Source organism: Cyclopterus lumpus, chromosome 11 (genome assembly GCF_009769545.1).
Source record: "Cyclopterus lumpus isolate fCycLum1 chromosome 11, fCycLum1.pri, whole genome shotgun sequence".
Classification (NCBI taxonomy): Eukaryota; Metazoa; Chordata; class Actinopteri; order Perciformes; family Cyclopteridae; genus Cyclopterus; species Cyclopterus lumpus.
Genome location: NC_046976.1, coordinates 6093899 through 6112282, shown reverse-complemented (window position 1 = coordinate 6112282; position 18384 = coordinate 6093899). Strand labels below are relative to the sequence as shown.

General features: G+C 43.3%; 3 protein-coding genes and 1 non-coding gene across 5 annotated transcripts; all 4 read left to right on the top strand.

Moving 5' to 3' along the window:
• The first annotated feature begins 2345 nt into the window (after positions 1 to 2345).
• On the top strand, positions 2346 to 3916 carry limd1b (LIM domains containing 1b). Its single transcript, XM_034545446.1, has 6 exons — positions 2346 to 2379; positions 2973 to 3040; positions 3156 to 3218; positions 3457 to 3587; positions 3671 to 3722; positions 3833 to 3916. Exons 1-6 carry the CDS (start codon positions 2346 to 2348, stop codon positions 3914 to 3916), a joined length of 432 nt encoding a protein of 143 aa, XP_034401337.1.
• Positions 3917 to 4628: 712 nt separating this feature from the next.
• Positions 4629 to 7675, top strand: nrm (nurim). Its single transcript, XM_034546057.1, has 4 exons — positions 4629 to 4813; positions 5399 to 5592; positions 5701 to 5877; positions 6607 to 7675. Exons 1-4 carry the CDS (start codon positions 4663 to 4665, stop codon positions 6907 to 6909), a joined length of 825 nt encoding a protein of 274 aa, XP_034401948.1. The 5' UTR covers positions 4629 to 4662; the 3' UTR covers positions 6910 to 7675.
• On the top strand, positions 5087 to 5159 carry trnak-cuu. Its single transcript has one exon. It is a non-coding gene; the product is annotated as a tRNA-Lys (tRNA).
• A 1312-nt stretch (positions 7676 to 8987) lies between the features above and the next one.
• On the top strand, positions 8988 to 18323 carry ppp1r18 (protein phosphatase 1, regulatory subunit 18). Of its 2 annotated transcripts, XM_034545285.1 has the most exons (3): positions 8988 to 12809; positions 16189 to 16405; positions 17289 to 18323. In XM_034545285.1, the coding sequence occupies exons 1-3, from the start codon at positions 9003 to 9005 to the stop codon at positions 17306 to 17308; spliced, it is 4044 nt and encodes a 1347-aa protein (XP_034401176.1). In that variant the 5' UTR covers positions 8988 to 9002; the 3' UTR covers positions 17309 to 18323. The 2 variants fall into 2 exon arrangements, with proteins under 2 accessions (XP_034401176.1, XP_034401175.1); XM_034545284.1 differs by having other exon boundaries at positions 16189 to 18323.
• Positions 18324 to 18384: the final 61 nt, after the last annotated feature.

Below are 18384 nucleotides of genomic sequence, written 5' to 3'. Positions count from 1 at the left end.
ACATTTAAAGCAGGTTGTGTCTGGTCAGCTGCTTTTTCTTGTTTTCCTCCACGGTGAAATGATGATGAAAGTAGGATTGACTGTTGATGTCTGATAGTATAGGTAGCACTCCCATGTTGCAGAGGCTCTCCTCCTGCCTCCACATGCTTCGTGACGCAGACATTCCTGCACAGAGACTAAAGGCAAGAACACTCATCTTCCATTTTTGGAAGCTCTAGCCCAAAAGATTCACCCCAATTTGAATGCAAAACAAAATCCTCATATTAACCCTGTGCCTCAGACCCATGTGGCCTTATAACAACTTTATATTTTCTCGTTAAAAAAACAAAACAAACCTATAAATCCCAACACTCAACAAGACAGAAGGAGTAAAAATTTCTTTAAAAACAATTAAATACCTAAGTAAAAGTTGTCACTTTTCCTAATCTTTTGTGTCTTAGTGAAGACACTTGACCCCCCCAAACACACGCACACACACACACACACACACACACACACACACACACACACACACACACACACACACACACACACACACCTTGACAATCAAACGCACGTGATCTCACTGAGTCTTTGTGCTGAACCAGTCTGACAGCATGCAGAGTGGGCGTAGTGGTGAATTTAAACAGCTTCAGTGTGTCTCAACAAGAGCGCTCAGTAAAGAAGCAGCAGCTGTCACACACTTCCCCTCCCGTGCTGCTGGAGATCCACAGCCAAACATGTGCTGCGAAGAGTTTCATGGCTAAAGTTTCTTTGGGGGAGTTTGATAGGAAAGCACCGTGATGATCATGTGGATAGAATGTGTGTCCAATTGTGTTATACTTGTTTATTGTTTGGACGGACAAGTTTGTGAAATGCTTAGTCATTCGTCGAAAAAGTCTTTTTGACATCATGTTTGCTTCCTCTCTTTTGGTCTTGTTTATTTAAAGAACAGAATATATTTGAGAGGAAGAACCAGGAAAAAGAAGGAGGAAAAAAAAGTCCTTGTGTACAAGGGCCATTCAAATAAGGATAAAAATAAAAAACAGACAACCACATTGTTCAGTTACAATCCGTTCTGCTCACTTGGCATGAATGCCAGCATTTGTTTTCAATGCTATTTCCGGGTCATTGGTTACAACATGAAGGTGCCTGAATAGTCCACATGAGGGCAGGAAGATATTTGAGCAGCATCAAGCTCTAATGTTAGGGCTCAGGGCTCCTGTTCAATATTGTATTCATGCACACACAGATTGTTGATCGCAGTGAAGCAAACAGTATAATTTTTTTTAATGAGAAGCAGGCATGTTTGATTTGAATGTTATATTTCAGTTCATTTAAGAAGATCAATGTATGTTTTTTAAAGATAGTTTCAGAAGGCAGATATACTAACAATCATCTCATGACCTTGTGACCCTTTGGACCAACCCGACCACTGCAGGTTGGAAACCACTGCACTAAGCCCCCTGTGTGAAGTCATTAAAACGAGCTCCACCTCGACCAGCTAACAGTACAAAGCTGCTTTTATGTAAATGCATCAATAAAAACAATGAAATCATTTAATGTGGGATAATATTGAACCCACATGAATAATTGTTTGACAGAAGGAGTTCTTGTACTTTTGATACTAGGGTACATTTTACATTTTACTTAAAAAACAGCTGTACTATTACTTAAGTAAGCAATATTCTGAATGCAGTACCTTCACAGTTTTGTAATAGTCATTTAACTGATCTGAATACTTCTTCCTAGTGGTGGAAAGTAACTAAATACATTTAACAAGTACACTTTTGTGGTTGTCTAAATATGATTCTTTACCTTCCATTTTGTGATACTTTGTACTTCAGCCCTTGGACATTTCAGTACTTTCTTACTCCACAACATTTTTATTTATAATTTCAGCTACAGGCTACTTTGCAGATTGAGCTTGATGAATCAAAATATTATGATGTAATATTATAGATTGATATGGGGGGGAAACTACTCAGCAGTATATCAAGTCATTCAAATCAGCTCCACATTGACCAACTTCTGCACATGTTGATGCGTCAATAAATATGCTCCAATAATATAATGTTCATTACTCTGAAACGGGCCGTTCTGCATGAAGACTATTGATCCCTTCCGGTGTTTCTGACTTGTGCTCACCCCAGTGGGCCTTGTCTGTTGCCACCCACTCAGACAGCCACCTTTGAGGAGCCAGGGGGTCTGAGAAGAGACCGAAAGCACCGAGTGCAACACCCATGAACCCAGATAGCAGCTCCCCTTGCAGCTGTCTGCGCCGCGCATAAAATTAGACCCCCAGATAGTCGTACTGGGCGCTCCAGCAGGCAGAGACAACTGGGGCGATTCCAGTAAGAGTCGAGATGGACCCAAGACATAGCTCCAGTCTTTACTTTGGTAAGGAAAAAAAACACTGAATATTTCCCTCTCTAACAGTTGTTCAGTGGTCTTATCTTACAGCACTCTGTGGGTTAAGACCATTATTATTCATTGTGTTTGTGTGTGTGTGTGTGTGTGTGTGTGTGTGTGTGTGTTGTCAGTCTGCACAGTCTGTTTTCAGTCAATGGGGATCAGGGTTCACAGTAACCAGTTCTCTGCGTCTCGTCCTTGTTGTGTATTCAGGGAGCTGCACACGCTGCAGTAAAGCTGTGTACGGTGAAGGGAGAGCCTGCCGGGCGATGGGGAGTTTATTCCACAACACGTGTTTCACCTGCAGCGTTTGCAGTGAGTCCTCCTGACATGCGGGTGGATGTTTCGGCGTCCAAAATATGACGTCGAACCCCCCTGTATTTTTCTTTATAACAACAAATATTCACGACTAGATGGAGATGAATGCATCTCTGCATGTGGTGTATCAAGAGGTTATCACTCAAAAACTATTCTAAGGCCACAAAGTCCATTTAAAGTTGTGTTTCCATCTCTGTGAACACAAAATATCACGTTGAGGATTTACATTCTCCTCACTGCTTGTGTTTTGTTCTCATGTTTAGGTGAAAAGCTCAGCGGGAAGCCATTTTATACTGTGTCAGGAAGAATCTACTGTGAGGCTGATTTCTTGGTGAGAATATCTTGCTTCAGCGCAGCCGCATACACACATGTGATTTCCATCCAATTTACAGATTTACAGCAATCAACCGATTTTATTGAGTTGATTGTTTTGTTATTTCCTGCAGTACTCAGGAGCTCATCCATCCCAAGAAGTGTGTAGCAGCTGTGGGTATTTGATCACGGACATGGTGAGTATGGACATTATGTGACGCATGCTCTCTCCAGTGGTGGAAGTGTTATGAGAAATAACACAGTTTAGAAGCTACCCCCCAAGTGGATTTGAAGTATGACGTAGCAGAAAACGGAAATACTCAAGTAAAGCACAGGTACCTCAAAGCGGTACTTAAGTGGTTGAGTAAGTGTACTTAGTTACTTTGCGCCACTAGTTCTCACATTGTGTAAAAAGAGCTGGTGTTGCCTCGTCAGGTTTTGCAGGCTCGTGGGAAGTCCTACCACCCGTCCTGCTTTCGCTGTGTGGTCTGCAGACGGAGCCTGGAGGGTCAGCCCTTCAGCGTAGACGCAGACAGCAGGGTTTACTGTGTCAGCGACTACCACAGGTGAGTTCCTCATAGGCCCTGATAAAGTACAACAATGGGATGAGTTTCTGTGACCTTTTGCCGAGACTTCTCTGTGGTTTCAGGGTCCGAGCCCCTCTGTGTGCTGCATGCAGAGGGCCGATACTGCCAACTGAGGTGAGCTGAATTGATTGTTTTAGTAATGGAAAATAGCTAGAAGCAATTGTAACTTTAGTTTCTGAGAAAGTATCGTCACAATTTCCCTTCATTTGTTGATGTTTTTCCAGGGCTCTACAGAGTCTGTTCGGGTGGTATCATTTGACAGAAATTACCATGTAGAGTGCTACAGTGGCGAGATAAACCTCATTTAAAGACATAAGCATTTCAAAATCTGTTGTTTGCTGGTCTTGTTTTGTAAATGTAAAACATTAAAAAGAAGTTTCTGTCTTCAATAAAGTAGACCCAAATATTGAGTATTTTTTTGTGCTTTCTGTTTCTCATTAGTTGTGTTGTCTGTGTAAAATGAGTAGACCATAATTTACATGGCCAGCCAAATAATTAGGAAACCCCAGAGGAGTCTTGAATACTTGAATACCATACTACCATACGCTCTCAGTTTGAGACTATGAACTCTGGGAAGTGCTGTAGGATGCTTTTGGTCTTTTATTCTATAAGTACAATCAGATGTTTACATAAACAATCTGAGCCACAATCTTTTTATTTTATATGTTAATGGTTGTACTTTACCATTTTGTTTGTATTTATATTATTTTGTTAGTGTTATTTTGTTGCAGAATTTGTTCATTTTCTTCTGTTGTTTCTGTTGTTATGTTCCTGTCTGGTGGACGATAAAGTCGGAGTCTACAAGTTTAACTCTAATTGTTTTAAACAATGGTGTGAACTGTATTATAAAATATCATCAGTATGTATTATCACGTTTCCCTGGTTGGTAGTCGATGGAGTAAAAGAGTGAAAAAAAACACTTTGACCGCCAGTAAATTTACTGTATGCACTTGTCCCTCCTGGCTCAGAGGCGACACCGTGTGTGTATATTCAGTACTACCACAAACTCCCGGAAGAATCTTCTGTTGGTTAATAAAGATACACGCTGATTGAAATGGCGTCAGTCGGGCTGCGTGGTTGGGCTCTCTGCGCCGTGTCTCTCCTAAACACGGCGTTTGTTGTCATATCCGGTGCAGACTTTATTCAGTTTATATCATTTCGAGCCATTTACCACAACATCACAGGGGACACGACGCTCTGTCAAGGTAAGCTCCGTGGGTCACTCTGCTGCTGGCAGCCGACCATGCGAAGTGAACGCTAGCTAACTTTAGTGGAGGAGTTATTACTGTGAGTTAACGTGAGATGGCTGCTGCTGTCAGGGCTCAAGTCGGTGCTATTCTCACGCTGTTTAGCGTCAGTTACGCTTTAACAATAACAGCAGCATAGCTGTGCTTCATATATAATATTATGAATTAAGTAAAATTATAATTACTGTAATTTTTATTTCATAGTGCACCTTGTGAACACCAGGTGTCAGTGCCCGGCTAGCTCAGTCGGTAGAGCATGAGACTCTTAATCTCAGGGTCGTGGGTTCGAGCCCCACGTTGGGCTACAACTTTTCTTCAGTCCGAATTTGTCCTTTCGAGCTCGCCAATTGTTTTTAATAATAGATTTTTCAAGTCCATGTTATATAGCCCAAATAATTTAATCAAAGTCTATTGTAAACTGTATGCTGTTTGAAACCGAGGTCAAAGTGTTTTAATGCTCAAAAAATACAAAATACAATACAAATTCAATGACAATATTCCAGTTTCAAATGTAACCTTTCACATCTTTTGTCCACTCCTAAGACTCTATACCGTGGTCGGTGGCCCTGCAGGACAGCTCTGTCCTCGGGTCTCTCTTCATGGATCTGGGGCTGCTGGCTCTCTTCATCATGCAGCACAGCCTGCTCGCCTGGTCACCCGTCAAACAGGCCCTCCAATCAGTGCTGGGGCCCCTTAACAGGACGGCTTACTGCTTCACCACAGCACTGGCACTCCAGGTACTGCAACACAGACAGCGTTCAAGTTGAACATGTTTTGGGGCTTTATAATACATGTCGTTTTTCTACACCACTCTGCATCATCACCCTCTTCCCCCCACGTGTTAGATCATCATGCGTTACTGGCAGCCTGTGACAGGCGCCCCCTGTCTGTGGTCGGTGCGTCATGCACCCTGGAGTGTCTGGTTCCCTCTGCTGTGCTTCAGTCTGCACTTCCTCTGCTGGGCAATCATCTGCAGCATCCTCATGATCTTTGATTACCTGGAACTGTTGGGCATCAAGCAGGTAACTAATCAGCATAACATGTACACAAATAATTGGGATAGTTCTGCCTTCATGTGAGAGTAAACAGTAGAAAGGAAACAGAGAGAAGGGGAATGACAGACAAGAACCAGACATCTTGACCTCTAGGTCACCTTACTTTAAATGTTAAACATCAGGTGGAAAACACCTTTTATTATCTTCTTAATTACTTCAAGGTACTCTTGGCATTATAATCAGCAGTATAGTCAAAATAGTTACCTACAGATTGCATTGTTATAACTATTACATTTCATTTCATTTAGCTGACGCTTTTATCCAAAGCGACTTACAATCATACACCGTAGACACAGCTACGGGGAACAATTCAGGGCTAAGTGTCTTGCTCAAGGAGACATTAACGAGGGCTGTGACGGGATTGAACCGCCGATCCTCTGATTTGAAAGACGGACCTACTAACCACTGACCCACAGTCAGAAAAGTTGAAGTACATTTGTGAAACATATCAAACTACGTTTTCTTGAATTGTGATTAGACTTTCAGCGTCGCAGGAAGTGTGTTATCTCTGACGGTGGTTATGAAAAATATAAATAGTTTGACTTGTTATCAGTACTGCCTGCTTAACCTAATTTCTCTCTCTCTCTCTCTCTCTCTCTCTCTCTCTCTCTCTCTCTCTCTCTCTCTCTCTCTCTCTCTCTCTCTCTCTCTCTCTCTCTCTCTCTCTCTCTCTCTCTCTCTCTCTCTCTCTCTCAGGTTTACAACAATTGTCTCGGTTTTGGTGACCCTCTGACTTACAAGTCACCTGGCGCCCAGCGCCTGCTGTCTCACCTCCGCCACCCGGTGTGCCTTGAGCTCGGTGTCGTGCTGTGGCTCCTGCCGGCCTTGTCCCTGGACAGGCTCCTGCTGGCGGGAACTCTGTCGACCTACCTGGCCCTGGCACACTCTCTGGACAAACAGGATTTAGCCTACCTCTGCGTCCATCTTAACCACAAGTTGCAGCTCTTTGCCGAGCCGCAGCAGGGCAGTGCCGAGACCAGCGACCACAAGGAGAAGTGAAGTAAAAGGTCTTCTTCCTGCTGTCATGTGCAGCTTCAAGCTAACTGCTGTCTTAAAATGAGCAGAAATGTTACAAAAGGGACTTCTCAATGAGCCTGGTCGTCTGCCGCGCTGAATAAGATGCTCTGGCTATCGCTGCTCAATGCAAACTCAACTTGACACTGTCCGTTTTAAAGTTTTATTTTCCCTGTATATGTGGTTCCAGAAAGGGAGATTTTATTCCACTAGTTGAAAGCACAATGCTTATATTATATTTTGGAAGACAGCTCTATATTCTGAATTCATTTGGGAACAGAGATTCTTAAATGTAATCACAGTATAGGGGGTTTTATTGTAAAGTGTGTGTGTCCAAATTTGATATTATTAAAACATTTAAATCAAATTAACTAATGAATTAAGTCATATATTCTTTATTTTATTCATCATATAGTATATTTGTATAGGCCTTTACATACAAAGTGCCAACTGCAGGCATGCTGTATTCACAAACATTTAAAAGATACTTGTCAAACAATGGCCTTTCTGAGATTATTAATGTATTAACTCAGGTACTTCATTTTATGTTAGGGCCAGTAATGTCATGAACAAAATAAATCAAGTGGCCTTTTCTAAATATTTCATTCCTTCTCGAACTTCAAGTACTAATCTTTGATTGAACGTGCATTGTATGCTGGTATGAGATGACTCCGTTGTGGCCTCACTGTAATGAGATGAATAACTTTTAGTATTGTCATGTTGAATGAATAAATGTAATAAGCTGCATGCAGTAGCTGTGTAAGAAGTTTATTTCCTATGTCTATTCATGTCGTATTATTAGGGGTGTTGTATATTTTTAAAGGCTCAGTCACACCAGTTTGAGACTCACATTTTTACATACACATTCTCTATTATTATGACTCTTGACGGCCACTTGACCTATTTTCTTCTTCTTTGCATTTTCAGGTCAATCAATGGATTAGATTATGTCTTATATCCATGTTTTGTTGAAATACGGTCACAGTGTCATTCCTCTGGTGGGTGGAACAAGCATTATAGAATTAGAGTTGCATGTTAGGCCCTGTCATAATAAACATGACATGATGAAATGAGGTTGATCAAACCTGGGGTAAACTCCTGCAGCTATGAGCTCTGCCCTGCTGACGCCGCAGCCCGTGTCACACACTCCTCCACCTCCATCTTTTTTCCAATTAGTCCTGCGGGAAGGAGGGATGAGATGACGGTGGGGGTGGGAGGGGTTGTTGCATGGGCAGACGGCTCTGTTCTTTAAACGCCTTTTCTCAGGTCCGACAATATGGTGCGTGCCACTAAACTCTCCTGACAGCATGTAATGTAATTATCGGATTACAGTGCAGCCGCTCCGAGGCTGGACACTACTATACCGACGACGGAGGTGTTTTCATGCTCCGGTGCGCAGTCGGGTCGCCGATGATTTGACGTCTGTTTTTTTACACATATATTTATTTATCTGGTAGTTATAGGCGAAGGAGATTTTTTGGAGTGGAGGGTGGAGCGCACGACGCCCAGCCAAGTGGAGATGACAACTTTAAAGTCGAAGCGGATATAGGCCTACCAATATCTTTGGGTCTTTTTTGGTGAGTTTGATTTCACACTTTCCTCCGCTTTTCCTAGACTAAAGCGGAGAGAGATTCTCTGTTACATGTGCATTATGCCCTGCAAGTTAATTTGATGTTTATGATATTAAAAAAAAGAAAAGTTGAAAAGGGTTGGTCTGCAAATGTTGTTCCAGTGTAATTCTGCAAACATTTTCATATTTCTATATGCTGTTAAACTGTAAACACATGTCAATTTATATTTAAATTGTGCAGTTTGGAGTTTTATAGTAAATACTGTTCTAAAAGTTAAATATGTGTGTGATGTTCACAGCTATTTAAGAATGTATTTAAATATATTTTTTCTTATTTGCAGACAATTCCCAGAAGCTTTAAAGAGGAACAACACCGTTGTTCGAAACCTTTTCTGTTATGTCTGTCTCCTCTCTGCCGGAATGGAAGCAACTCCTGCTGGAGAAAAAGAGGAGAGAGGAGGAGGGGCGAGAGAAGAGAGAGAAAGAGGAAGAGAAGAAGTTTGCCAGCATGCCCGCCTGGAAGCGAGGGATCATCCAGCGGAGGAAGGCCAAGCAGGACAGTTTAGGTGACAGGGAAAAGGAGAGAGACGTCTGTCTGCTGCAGGTGGATGTCAGATCTGCTTCTGATGGCCTGAGTGACACGGACAGCTTTGTGACGGTCAATTTGGAAAGCGAATTGTCACTTAGTCCAGATCCGGGGCTATGGATAGATGGAGAGGTCAAACTAGCGAGTCAGGTGTCTGTAGAAACTATAGTTCCAGTCCACGAAAACCCATTTATTCGCACGCAGAGTACATGGAGGAAGGGCAGAGATTCAGAAGCGGGGAACGAGACGGAAGTTAAGGAGAGGGAGAAAGACAAATCGAGCCCCAAGAGTCAAGATGGGGAGTCAAGAAGAGGAAGAGAAATTGAGCTCAAAATAGAGAGATTCAGAGATGTGAGTGAGGGAAGGGAAAAGGAGATGAGCAGGGACAGGAGTCAAGGAAGAGAAAAAGAGAATAACAACCAATGGAAAGAGTCAGTTAAAGATGCAGCCAGGGAGCGGGAATTCTTCATAGTAAGAAAAGACGAGGAGGAAAAAGAAACGGATCCGCCATCTAGTTCGTTTTCTCCCCTCGTCCCTTGTCTTCGGACCATCCGAGCCGACAACATCATCATCATTGAGCAGGATAGGAGAGGCAGCGATGAGAGAAAGGCTAGATGGAGGGAGGCAGAGGGGGAGAGGCCTGAGGAGGACCAGCAGCTGAAGAGAGGGATGAAGATGGACCTGAGGGAGATCCTTGCAGGAGGAGGGAGCTTCACCGAGATCCGAGCCTCTGAAGTTCTGATCATACAGCCCTCGGCAAGCCCTGAAGCGTGGAGTCCAGAAGTAGTCAGGGGAAGGAAAGGTTTGGGTAGAGAGGATGGAGAGATAAAGTGCAGCATGGATGTAAGGAAGGAGAGTTTGGGCAGGGAGCTCAGAACAGACAAGTCCTGGCTGAGAGAAAAAGAGAAAGAGAGACCATGGGGCCAGGCGACGGTTATTAAAGACGACAGGAAGGACAGCTTGGATGATAACGTGTTTGTTGAAAAGGGAGGGAGGGTCAGCCAGCTGCTGAGTAAATTCGGACAGCACCCCAAGCCTCCATCTCGATCCAAAAGCTCTGATAATTTCCTCCGGCCTGGGAGGAGAAAACTCTCAGGAGATGAAGATGATCAACAATCTGAGGCAGACGGGAGGAATATGGCAGTGAAACGCTCATTTAGCTTCTCTGATCGGGTCCTCTGTGCTAAGGAGAATGGTTTAGATGATGATGGTTATTATGCGAGGAAAACCCGTGAGAGTATACATTCAGACAAGAGCGCAGCGCCGTGGGTCGACAACGCAGGCTTAGGGAAGGAGATCACGAAGATCAAACTGGGGTGCGCACGGCTTGTAGATAAAGACCGGTTTGGAATGCAAAAAGATGGACATTTAAAAAATGAGGATGAAAAAGGGGGGAAGAAAAGAAATGAAGCCGAAATGTGTGCCTCCCTCCAACACAGGAGCGAAGTTAAGAAAGTGGAGCCTGTTGATACGAGGGCTTTGGAAAGGGCAAGCGATGCAGATGGAGAGGAGGGGTTCACAGTGACATCGGTCAAAAACACTGAAGGAATCTCGTTTGCTAGAAGAGTTGCGATCAGGCAGGATGGGAGAGCAAGAGCCGAAAGGGAGGTGAAGCGCCAAACTGGTGAGAAAAGTCTAGAAAAGGAGATGAGTGTAGAAAAACAACCAGAGGCGGGAGTACAGGTTGAGGAGCAAGTTTGTGATAAAAAGGTGTCGGATTGTCGGATGGAAGAGGGATTCCAAAGCACAATCCCACCTGAAACTTTGCTGAAGAGTCACGCCGCATCAGCTTTCACAGAGTGCTCCAGTCTGCTCTGTGCTGTCACCGATAGGACTAGAGACCTCCACAGAGGGCCAGAGTGGAGTGGTTTAGGGCCACAAGGACCGTACATCGCACACTCTGTTTTGTCCCAACACACAGAGGAGCTTATAAGTAAAATAGAAAAAATAGGAGACACAACTATTTATACCAACGAGAAAGGAGAACGGACTCACAAGGCTGCATATGAAATGATCAAAGGATCGGATCAGGAGATTGGATCAATTACACTCCTTAATGATGGAACCCCCAGATCTCCAAAAAGGATTGCACCCACAGGGATCCCTCCAGTTCCCCTGGAGATTCAAATCCCCAGAAGTGTGTTTTACGTTGCAGAAGAAATGGTAGAGAGAAAAAAGTCTGTGGGTCAAAGCGGCGAGGGGAAAGACTGGGAAGGGGGTCAAGGAGTTGAGAGGAGGGATAGCTGGAGAATCGGAAAACCTCTGAGCCGCATCGAGTCCCTGCGAGAGAAAATAAGGCAAAGAGAGCTGGAGAAGCTGAGACAAAGAGAGGCACAAGGTGGCGGCGGGAGTGAAGGTGTAGAGTTAAACGACACTCGGGCACCCGGGGACTGGCGTGACGAGAGGGGAACTGAAATAGAGAAAGAATGGGAAGCTGCAGCTCAGATGCGAAAGCTGGTCGAAGCCGAGAGGGGACAGGAAGACGCAGCAGCGCAGACATCCGCGACTGCGTTTGACGTCACACAGGAAGTCGGTGTGTTGAAAACCTGCCTCCAACTTCCTGTTTCTGTCCCACTCTCGCAAGCCATCAGAGTCGAAGAAGTGGCAAGCGGGTACGCCACTGCTGCCTCCGAAGTTATCTGTGACAGCTTCCAGATATCTGAGGATGAGAACGACCCTGTGAAACATGTGGAGGAAGAGCTGAAGCGCCACAGGAGCCAACACCTGAACAGAGAAGCCGAAAGAGAGGAGGAGGAGGAGGAGGAGGAGGAAAAGGAGCTCTCCGAGGAGGAGGAAGGGGAATACACATCGCCTCTCGACCCTGTGCAATCTTTCTCTCCTTTAACGCCTCATCACAACTCCCTCGTAGCCATGAGCCGGATCTACAAATTGGAGACAGTTGGCTCAAGGTCGGGCTTGTGCCTGAGGGAGAGGACCGGAGACGTCCCATCAGTTCACCTGGTTAAAGTGAAGCCCCTCATGTCCAACGCACAGCAGGGGGACAGCAAAACATTCTCTGGTGAGGAGATTTGCGGGGTTCAGACAATACAACGACAGATAGAGCAGTTTCAGCTGAAAGAGCAAGAAACGCTGAAGTCATGTGCGTCACCAAACACCCTTCTGAAGGACAGGGTGACAAAGGGGCATCAAAGCCCCAGAGCAGTGTTAAAGCACCAGATAAAGGACGATGAAAAGACCCCGGAGAACGATGAAGAAACGTCAAAATCGAATCCCAATGTGTCTCCTCGGCGTGTCCGTTCTCCAACATCTCAGCTAAAACAAACTAACCAAACTACCACAGTCGCCCCCTCACTTCCCAGGAGCCAATCCCCGGACAACACTCTGAAACTGTCGGATTACGCCCCGACCCCGGCCTCCTCCCCGTGCTCCCCATCTCCTTCCCAGTCTCCGAGTGTCTCTCCATCTCCAACCCCTTCGCCCACGCTCTTCTCTGTCAGGAGTGCCTCTGGAGGCCAAGTGAAGATAGGTTCCACCATCACAATTGCCCCAAAAAAGCCTGCTGGCAGAGGAGTGACGGGACCCTCAACGGGGTCCACAGCAGTAGGGTCGAAACCTTTAAAGAGCTCATCGCAGCAGGCCCAGGTGACCTCCGCTGCGGCCGAGCCAGTGAAGAAGAAGTACCCCACAGTGGAGGAGATTGAGGTGATTGGTGGATATCAGAATCTAGACAAGTCCTGTCTGGTCAAGAACAGAGAGACCCCCAAAAGGGTGAGTGTTTAGTTTAGTTTGTTTGCTTTTCACTCAGATAAATGTGAGCAAACTAAATGACTTATTGTCCACTAACCATGCAAGCAAGTGCACCAAAGAAGAGACAAGAACTTATCTGCATCTCTCAGTAATTGTATGTTGCAAGATCTGATTGACTTCTGATTTCAAAAGGGACGGTCGCTTTCCAGACTTCCTAAGAGGTTGTTCAGAGGGCAACACCTCGTTGTCAAGCCGAATCTTGGCTCTGTCTTGGAGAACATCCCTTTTGATTGAGAAGTACGATCACAGAGACGGACTAAGCCGGTTAAAGCCTTATCAAGCACGACATCTTGATTCTTAGCCATAAAATCCTGGAGGGATCTGCTTTGCTATTTGCTTCTTAGGTCTGATTCTTGGCACTTTTAGACTTTAGACTTTTACTACATGATAATGATCTCATATATTTTAACGTGTAGACAGCAGAAAAAACTGACATGTTTTTGGATGTCTATAGTTTATTGTTGACATACAAAACCACAGAGAGACAGTCAAAGTAAGCTGCTTGCTGCTTTGTTTGCTAAAATTAAGGTAATTACAAGTGCAAAGTAATAGAAAAGGGTTTAATTTAGCACCCCTTTGTTTGTTTAAGCATCTGCAGAAGGTTTGAAAGGCTTCAGTCGAGACAAAACAGTTGAGTAGGAAACCACAACGACAGGAAGCCAACATCCCTTCTTTTTTTCCTGTTTTGTCTGCCTACCTGACATCACATGCTTGATTCTGAATTCTATTTACAGTAACTCCATAAATCTCACTGGAGTTAAAGGTCATATTAGGACTTTCTGTTGTTTTTTTACATTTCCTGAATCCAGTCCTTGTTTGAAGAAGAGAAGGAGAGGAGCTCTTATATAATAAAGGGAGTCGAGCAGAAATAATCTTTTGGTCTGTTCTACTTAGCACCTTGTGGGGATGACTTATTTATGTATTTTAGAATTTGTATTCACATATCTAATTATATAGATTTCTTTTTTTTCACGTGTAAAAGTTAAACTGCTGCAAATTTCCCGTCAGTCTGCATGTGTTGCAGACTGCTTCCTTGTTCCCTCGCACCAATTCTGCCGTTTTTGTTGAGTCAGCCCTCAGTTCCTCTCAGACAATTCTCTCTTTGTATCTTCTTGGCTGTTTCCTAGCGGGGATTTGGTTTGTTAGACTGGAATCTTGGCAAACTGTTGACCACGCTGACGCTCCACTGAGTGTTAAAGTCAGCATGCCGCCAACTGTTAGTTTGATGTGTGTGAAATGGAAAGAGCAAGATGTGTAACAGAAAGATGTGAAGTAACTTAATGGTGGTCTCAAAAGATGACAGTTTGACAGTCACACTGAGAGGATTGGAGGCGATAACAGGCTTCTTGTTTCGTCTCACACTGCATGTTTTTGCTCACTTCCTCTTTCAATCTTCTTCATTTCCTCTAAACGAGGGACGTGGATCGACTTGTGGAAGTGACGGAGTGTACTCTTTTAAATCTCTAAATGCGACTCAGACACTCAACCATCTGTTTCAAAAGACTTGACTAATCGACACGAGTGAAAGAGAAACTAGGGTTTGGTGCTCTTCTCTGCATAGGAATTTCTCCAGCTCTCGATTGGCCCGTGACTGTGACCTCTAATTAAATAAACAACCATTTATTTATAAGCAAAGTCTGCTTATAAGTGACCACTTTGCGGCAATGATTCTCTGACCACCTGTCGCTCTCTCGCTGATGCCCTTCAGACTGTTTGACGTCAGGCCTCCTTCCCTTCCCCCATCTGAACCCACAGCATCATGTCACAGTGGGGGGTAACCTGCCTGCTCCTCGTTTTCCTCCTCCTTTATTTTCCTCTTCATATGTAGGCTTGATTCAGACTCTGGAAACCAAAAATATGGCTTTGGTTTTTTTGTTTGATTTTTAAGAATGGGTCTGACATTTTGGTCACAATTGTTGTTATTGATTTATGTTGAGAAACAAATTGTTTTACTATGTTTGAAGCACAACATTGTAATATTGTCTTCTTGAACTATAAAAGCATAAATTGGGGGTCAGCCTTATTTAAATATTTCTCTGAACCAAATAGAAACTTTAACATCCAGCGTTATTAAACGAGTAGTATTGAACCTGTGAAGAAGTGTGGTCAAATATTGATATAGATATTAACTTCCTGCTCAGGAAAACGTCCCTCTGATTCTCCCACCCTCCCAGTTTATGTCTCCCGACCGGTGCCTCTGCTGTCATGCTGTTAGTGAGGTTAATCGGGTTCATGGAGGGAGGATTAGCCTCCCGTGCCTTAGCGTGATTCGCCGGGTCTCTCTAATGCAGCGCTATTCTCTGCACCACTCTGCAGACAGCCGCTGTCAAGGTGAAGCAGCGGCACCTCGTAAGGATGTGTGCAGTGTGGCATTTGGTTGCTTCCGGACCCATCCAGATCATATCTGCACCCCCTGGCTGTGTTCACTACGGTGCACATCTCGGCTGTTCTTATAAGACACACTGGGGATTTGCTGTTTTCCTGTTGGCTCTGTTTACGCCACGCTAACATGAGAGTAAACAGACGCAAACATCCGTCAGTGCAGGCAAAGACGACGGAGCCTCGTTCTCCTTTCCAACACTTGTTGTGAACCGGCTCAGTTTCTGTTCCTGAATAACAAATATGTGAGTGCATGAAGTGTTAAGTCGGTAAATACTCTACAGAGGGAGTATTTCTACTTCGCTAAGCCGCATGCTGTCAGGTAACATTTAACTGAGCGAGGACAAACGTCTCACGGAGACTCTTCAGCGCCTCAAAGCTGTGTTTACATTTGACCATGCAGGCACAGAACATATACTACTATATGCACTTATCAGAGGCAAAAGGAGACATTTATTCATTTTATTTTCTGCAATACTTTGTTTTAATTTTTAAGCTGTATAGTTCAATTGTTTAATGGATGCATGTCTGAAGCAGCTTACCAACTTGGTTGCTATATTTTCCATTCTGTTTTTGGTAGTCATTGATAAATCAAAGGTTTGCTTGAACTCAAGTTCAAGTTCCGAGCTGTTTAAACATTATTTATGCCCTTTCACCTTCAATCAATAGATCACAGTAGAGACACTCAAAGCTGCCTCTACTCACGACAGAATATAAACACAAAACATGCAATGATGGAGAACTTTATTTCCAAATGGTACACGTGAGGGTATTAATAGAAGCATTTATACCTCTCGTGAGTGGATGTCAGCTGTTTTCCTTGTACAGTATCCTCTGCTGAGCAAGCGGTTTTCTAAAGTAACCAAGTTTGCTTCAAACTAGAAATAAAAGACCTGCAGTGATTTAAACAAGTGAAAAAACGTTAATGTAAAAGTAATCCTTTCTTTACTCATGTTCACAGGCAAAGGTGTGTTTCGATGAGGACCAGCTGGAACAGGTGTGCGAGTACCCATCAGAGACCTCCATGCTGACATGTACCCCCTTCCCTCACGACCTGTGGAGGATGGAGAGGCTGCTGGGGGAGGAGGTGCAGGAGGAGGCTGAAGTGGAGGGAGGAGCAATTGTCTCCAAATGCCCAAGGAACGTGGGGATTGTAACGGGAGGGGGCCTCAGAGTGGGTCAGTGCCACCCCCTTCTCAGGAAACACAACGTGTAATGAGGGAGATTATGGGTGCAGAATGTTTTTTGCCATTCGTGTTTACGGTGTGGAGCTTTCCTGAAATAGTATGTTGTCATTATTGTACTGGATAACTTTCCTACTGTCAGCAAATCCCAAGAAGATACAAAAATCAACAATGACTTATTATTATTTCTTGTGAAGCCGAATTCTGATTTAGCTTATTTCTCTGCACCTTTATTGACACATAAATGAGCCCCAGTGTTGTTCTGGGTGACATGTTCTTTTATTATTAAAAGGAACAAGGGCATTGTAGTTTTATTTTGAGCCAATCCCACATGTCATAAATACTAAATGTCACTTGGAATGTTTGTACCTTGGATGCTATCAAAACAATAAGTTCACAGTTTATTCAATAGAGGTGTTTATACCATTGACTCTTGTCTCAAAGATGCCTGCAGACTAATCCTCTTTTATAGATTTAGTTGATGGTTCAACACAACTACGAAAGCTTCCTCCATTTTAAACTCTGAGCCGCTCATAAAAGCCAGTCTGACGTCACTATTGAGAGAGCTTGGTGTGTTGTCTCTTAATGGGAAAAATCTAGATCTACGCCAGCCAGTTTTGGCAAACTTAGCATTGGGAAGACATACATTTTATAAATCCCTGTGTTGGTTTTAAACGCAGCAATGGTAAATGTATGTTTGAAAAAAACAAGTATGTTTTCATAGCGCGAATGGAATAGTTTGGTTCAATTTATGGTCCTCAAGAAGCCATAAATGTCAGTGTTGGTGAATGGGAAAAAGTCAGCTCCAAATATCAAGTGGAATATAAATCCTTGAGTCCCATTACTTACCTTCCATCTCCGTCTCTCTGTCTTCCAGATGAGTCTTGCCCTCGGTAGAAGCCAGTCACCTCCGCCAAAATTGCCCATTTGACGAGATCACCAACACTTTGTTGACCAATATCACATGCTGATTTTTACTCTGTTTTGTTTAATCTGAATTGTTGAAGTGAGTGTTTGTAATCCTTGTGGCGTTTTGTTTTTATCTAGTATCAGATTGAATGAGTGTTGTGGAAGAAATGAACATGACAGTTTGATTTCATGCAGTTGAACATAATTGTGATTACTGGGGAAAATATTTCACTTGTTTATATTTTCAGGGCAATTGTGAATGTATAAGTATGGTACGTATAATAAAAGACCCTCAGGTGTGCTCTGTCGGCAACTAAAGGATCACTTGTCTATGCAATATAAAGATAAGATTTTATTTTTTAGTTAATATAGTTGATAGTTTATTTTATGTTCTATATTGAAATCTGCCTCAGCACAGAAGAGGGATGTTTATATCATCTGGTTTCATGTGCCTGCTGGATTTGCCCATACAGATGATATGAAGATCAGTTTATAGAGATATTTTGATATTTTTTTCTTGTCTGAAGCCTTTTTGGTAAAACCTCTTCTCAGTGGGTGTTGGCCATTGCAGGAACAGGGGTGGTGCAATGTGTGCAGGACAACGTTTAGAGGTCTGTGTCTTGTGTGGGGTTTACATGAGCATTACTGTTCGCAATGACAACTCGTAACAGTTCAGTTAATGTGTAGGAATATAAATAAAGGCATTATTTTGTTATTTCTTTTGTCAGGTGGAAGTGGAGAGAGCTATGTGAGTGAAAGTCCCCGAGAGGAAGTTGTCTTGAGTTAAAAACATCAGCAGTTAACAGATTAACTTCATCATATAACAGCTGCTATCTGACTTTTGGCTGAACTACGTTTATGATGCAATATATACTCAGTGTTCCTTGTTTGTTAATTAATATTTTAATTGGTGAAAAAAGAGGAAAATGATGTGCTAATTATTTTTTTTTCTATGTTGGTTAAAGAAGCTGGCTTCAAGAGAATAAATATAATACACTGACAATAGTTGTGTCCCTGTTTTATTTGTTAATAATACTATGTACAGAAAGTAAAGTGTTCTACAG

Coding starts and splice junctions, on each gene's coding strand:
- nrm (XM_034546057.1), top strand. CDS start 4,663: ATGGCGTCAGTCGGGCTGCGTGGTTGGGCTCTCTGCGCCGTGTCTCTC. Junction 4,814..5,398: donor GGACACGACGCTCTGTCAAG/GTAAGCTCCGTG, acceptor TCCACTCCTAAG/ACTCTATACCGTGGTCGGTG. Junction 5,878..6,606: donor AACTGTTGGGCATCAAGCAG/GTAACTAATCAG, acceptor TCTCTCTCTCAG/GTTTACAACAATTGTCTCGG.
- limd1b (XM_034545446.1), top strand. CDS start 2,346: ATGGACCCAAGACATAGCTCCAGTCTTTACTTTG. Junction 2,380..2,972: donor TAGCTCCAGTCTTTACTTTG/GTAAGGAAAAAA, acceptor TCTCATGTTTAG/GTGAAAAGCTCAGCGGGAAG. Junction 3,219..3,456: donor GGTATTTGATCACGGACATG/GTGAGTATGGAC, acceptor TTGCCTCGTCAG/GTTTTGCAGGCTCGTGGGAA.
- ppp1r18 (XM_034545284.1), top strand. CDS start 9,003: ATGCCCGCCTGGAAGCGAGGGATCATCCAGCGGAGGAAGGCCAAGCAG. Junction 12,810..16,188: donor ACAGAGAGACCCCCAAAAGG/GTGAGTGTTTAG, acceptor TCATGTTCACAG/GCAAAGGTGTGTTTCGATGA.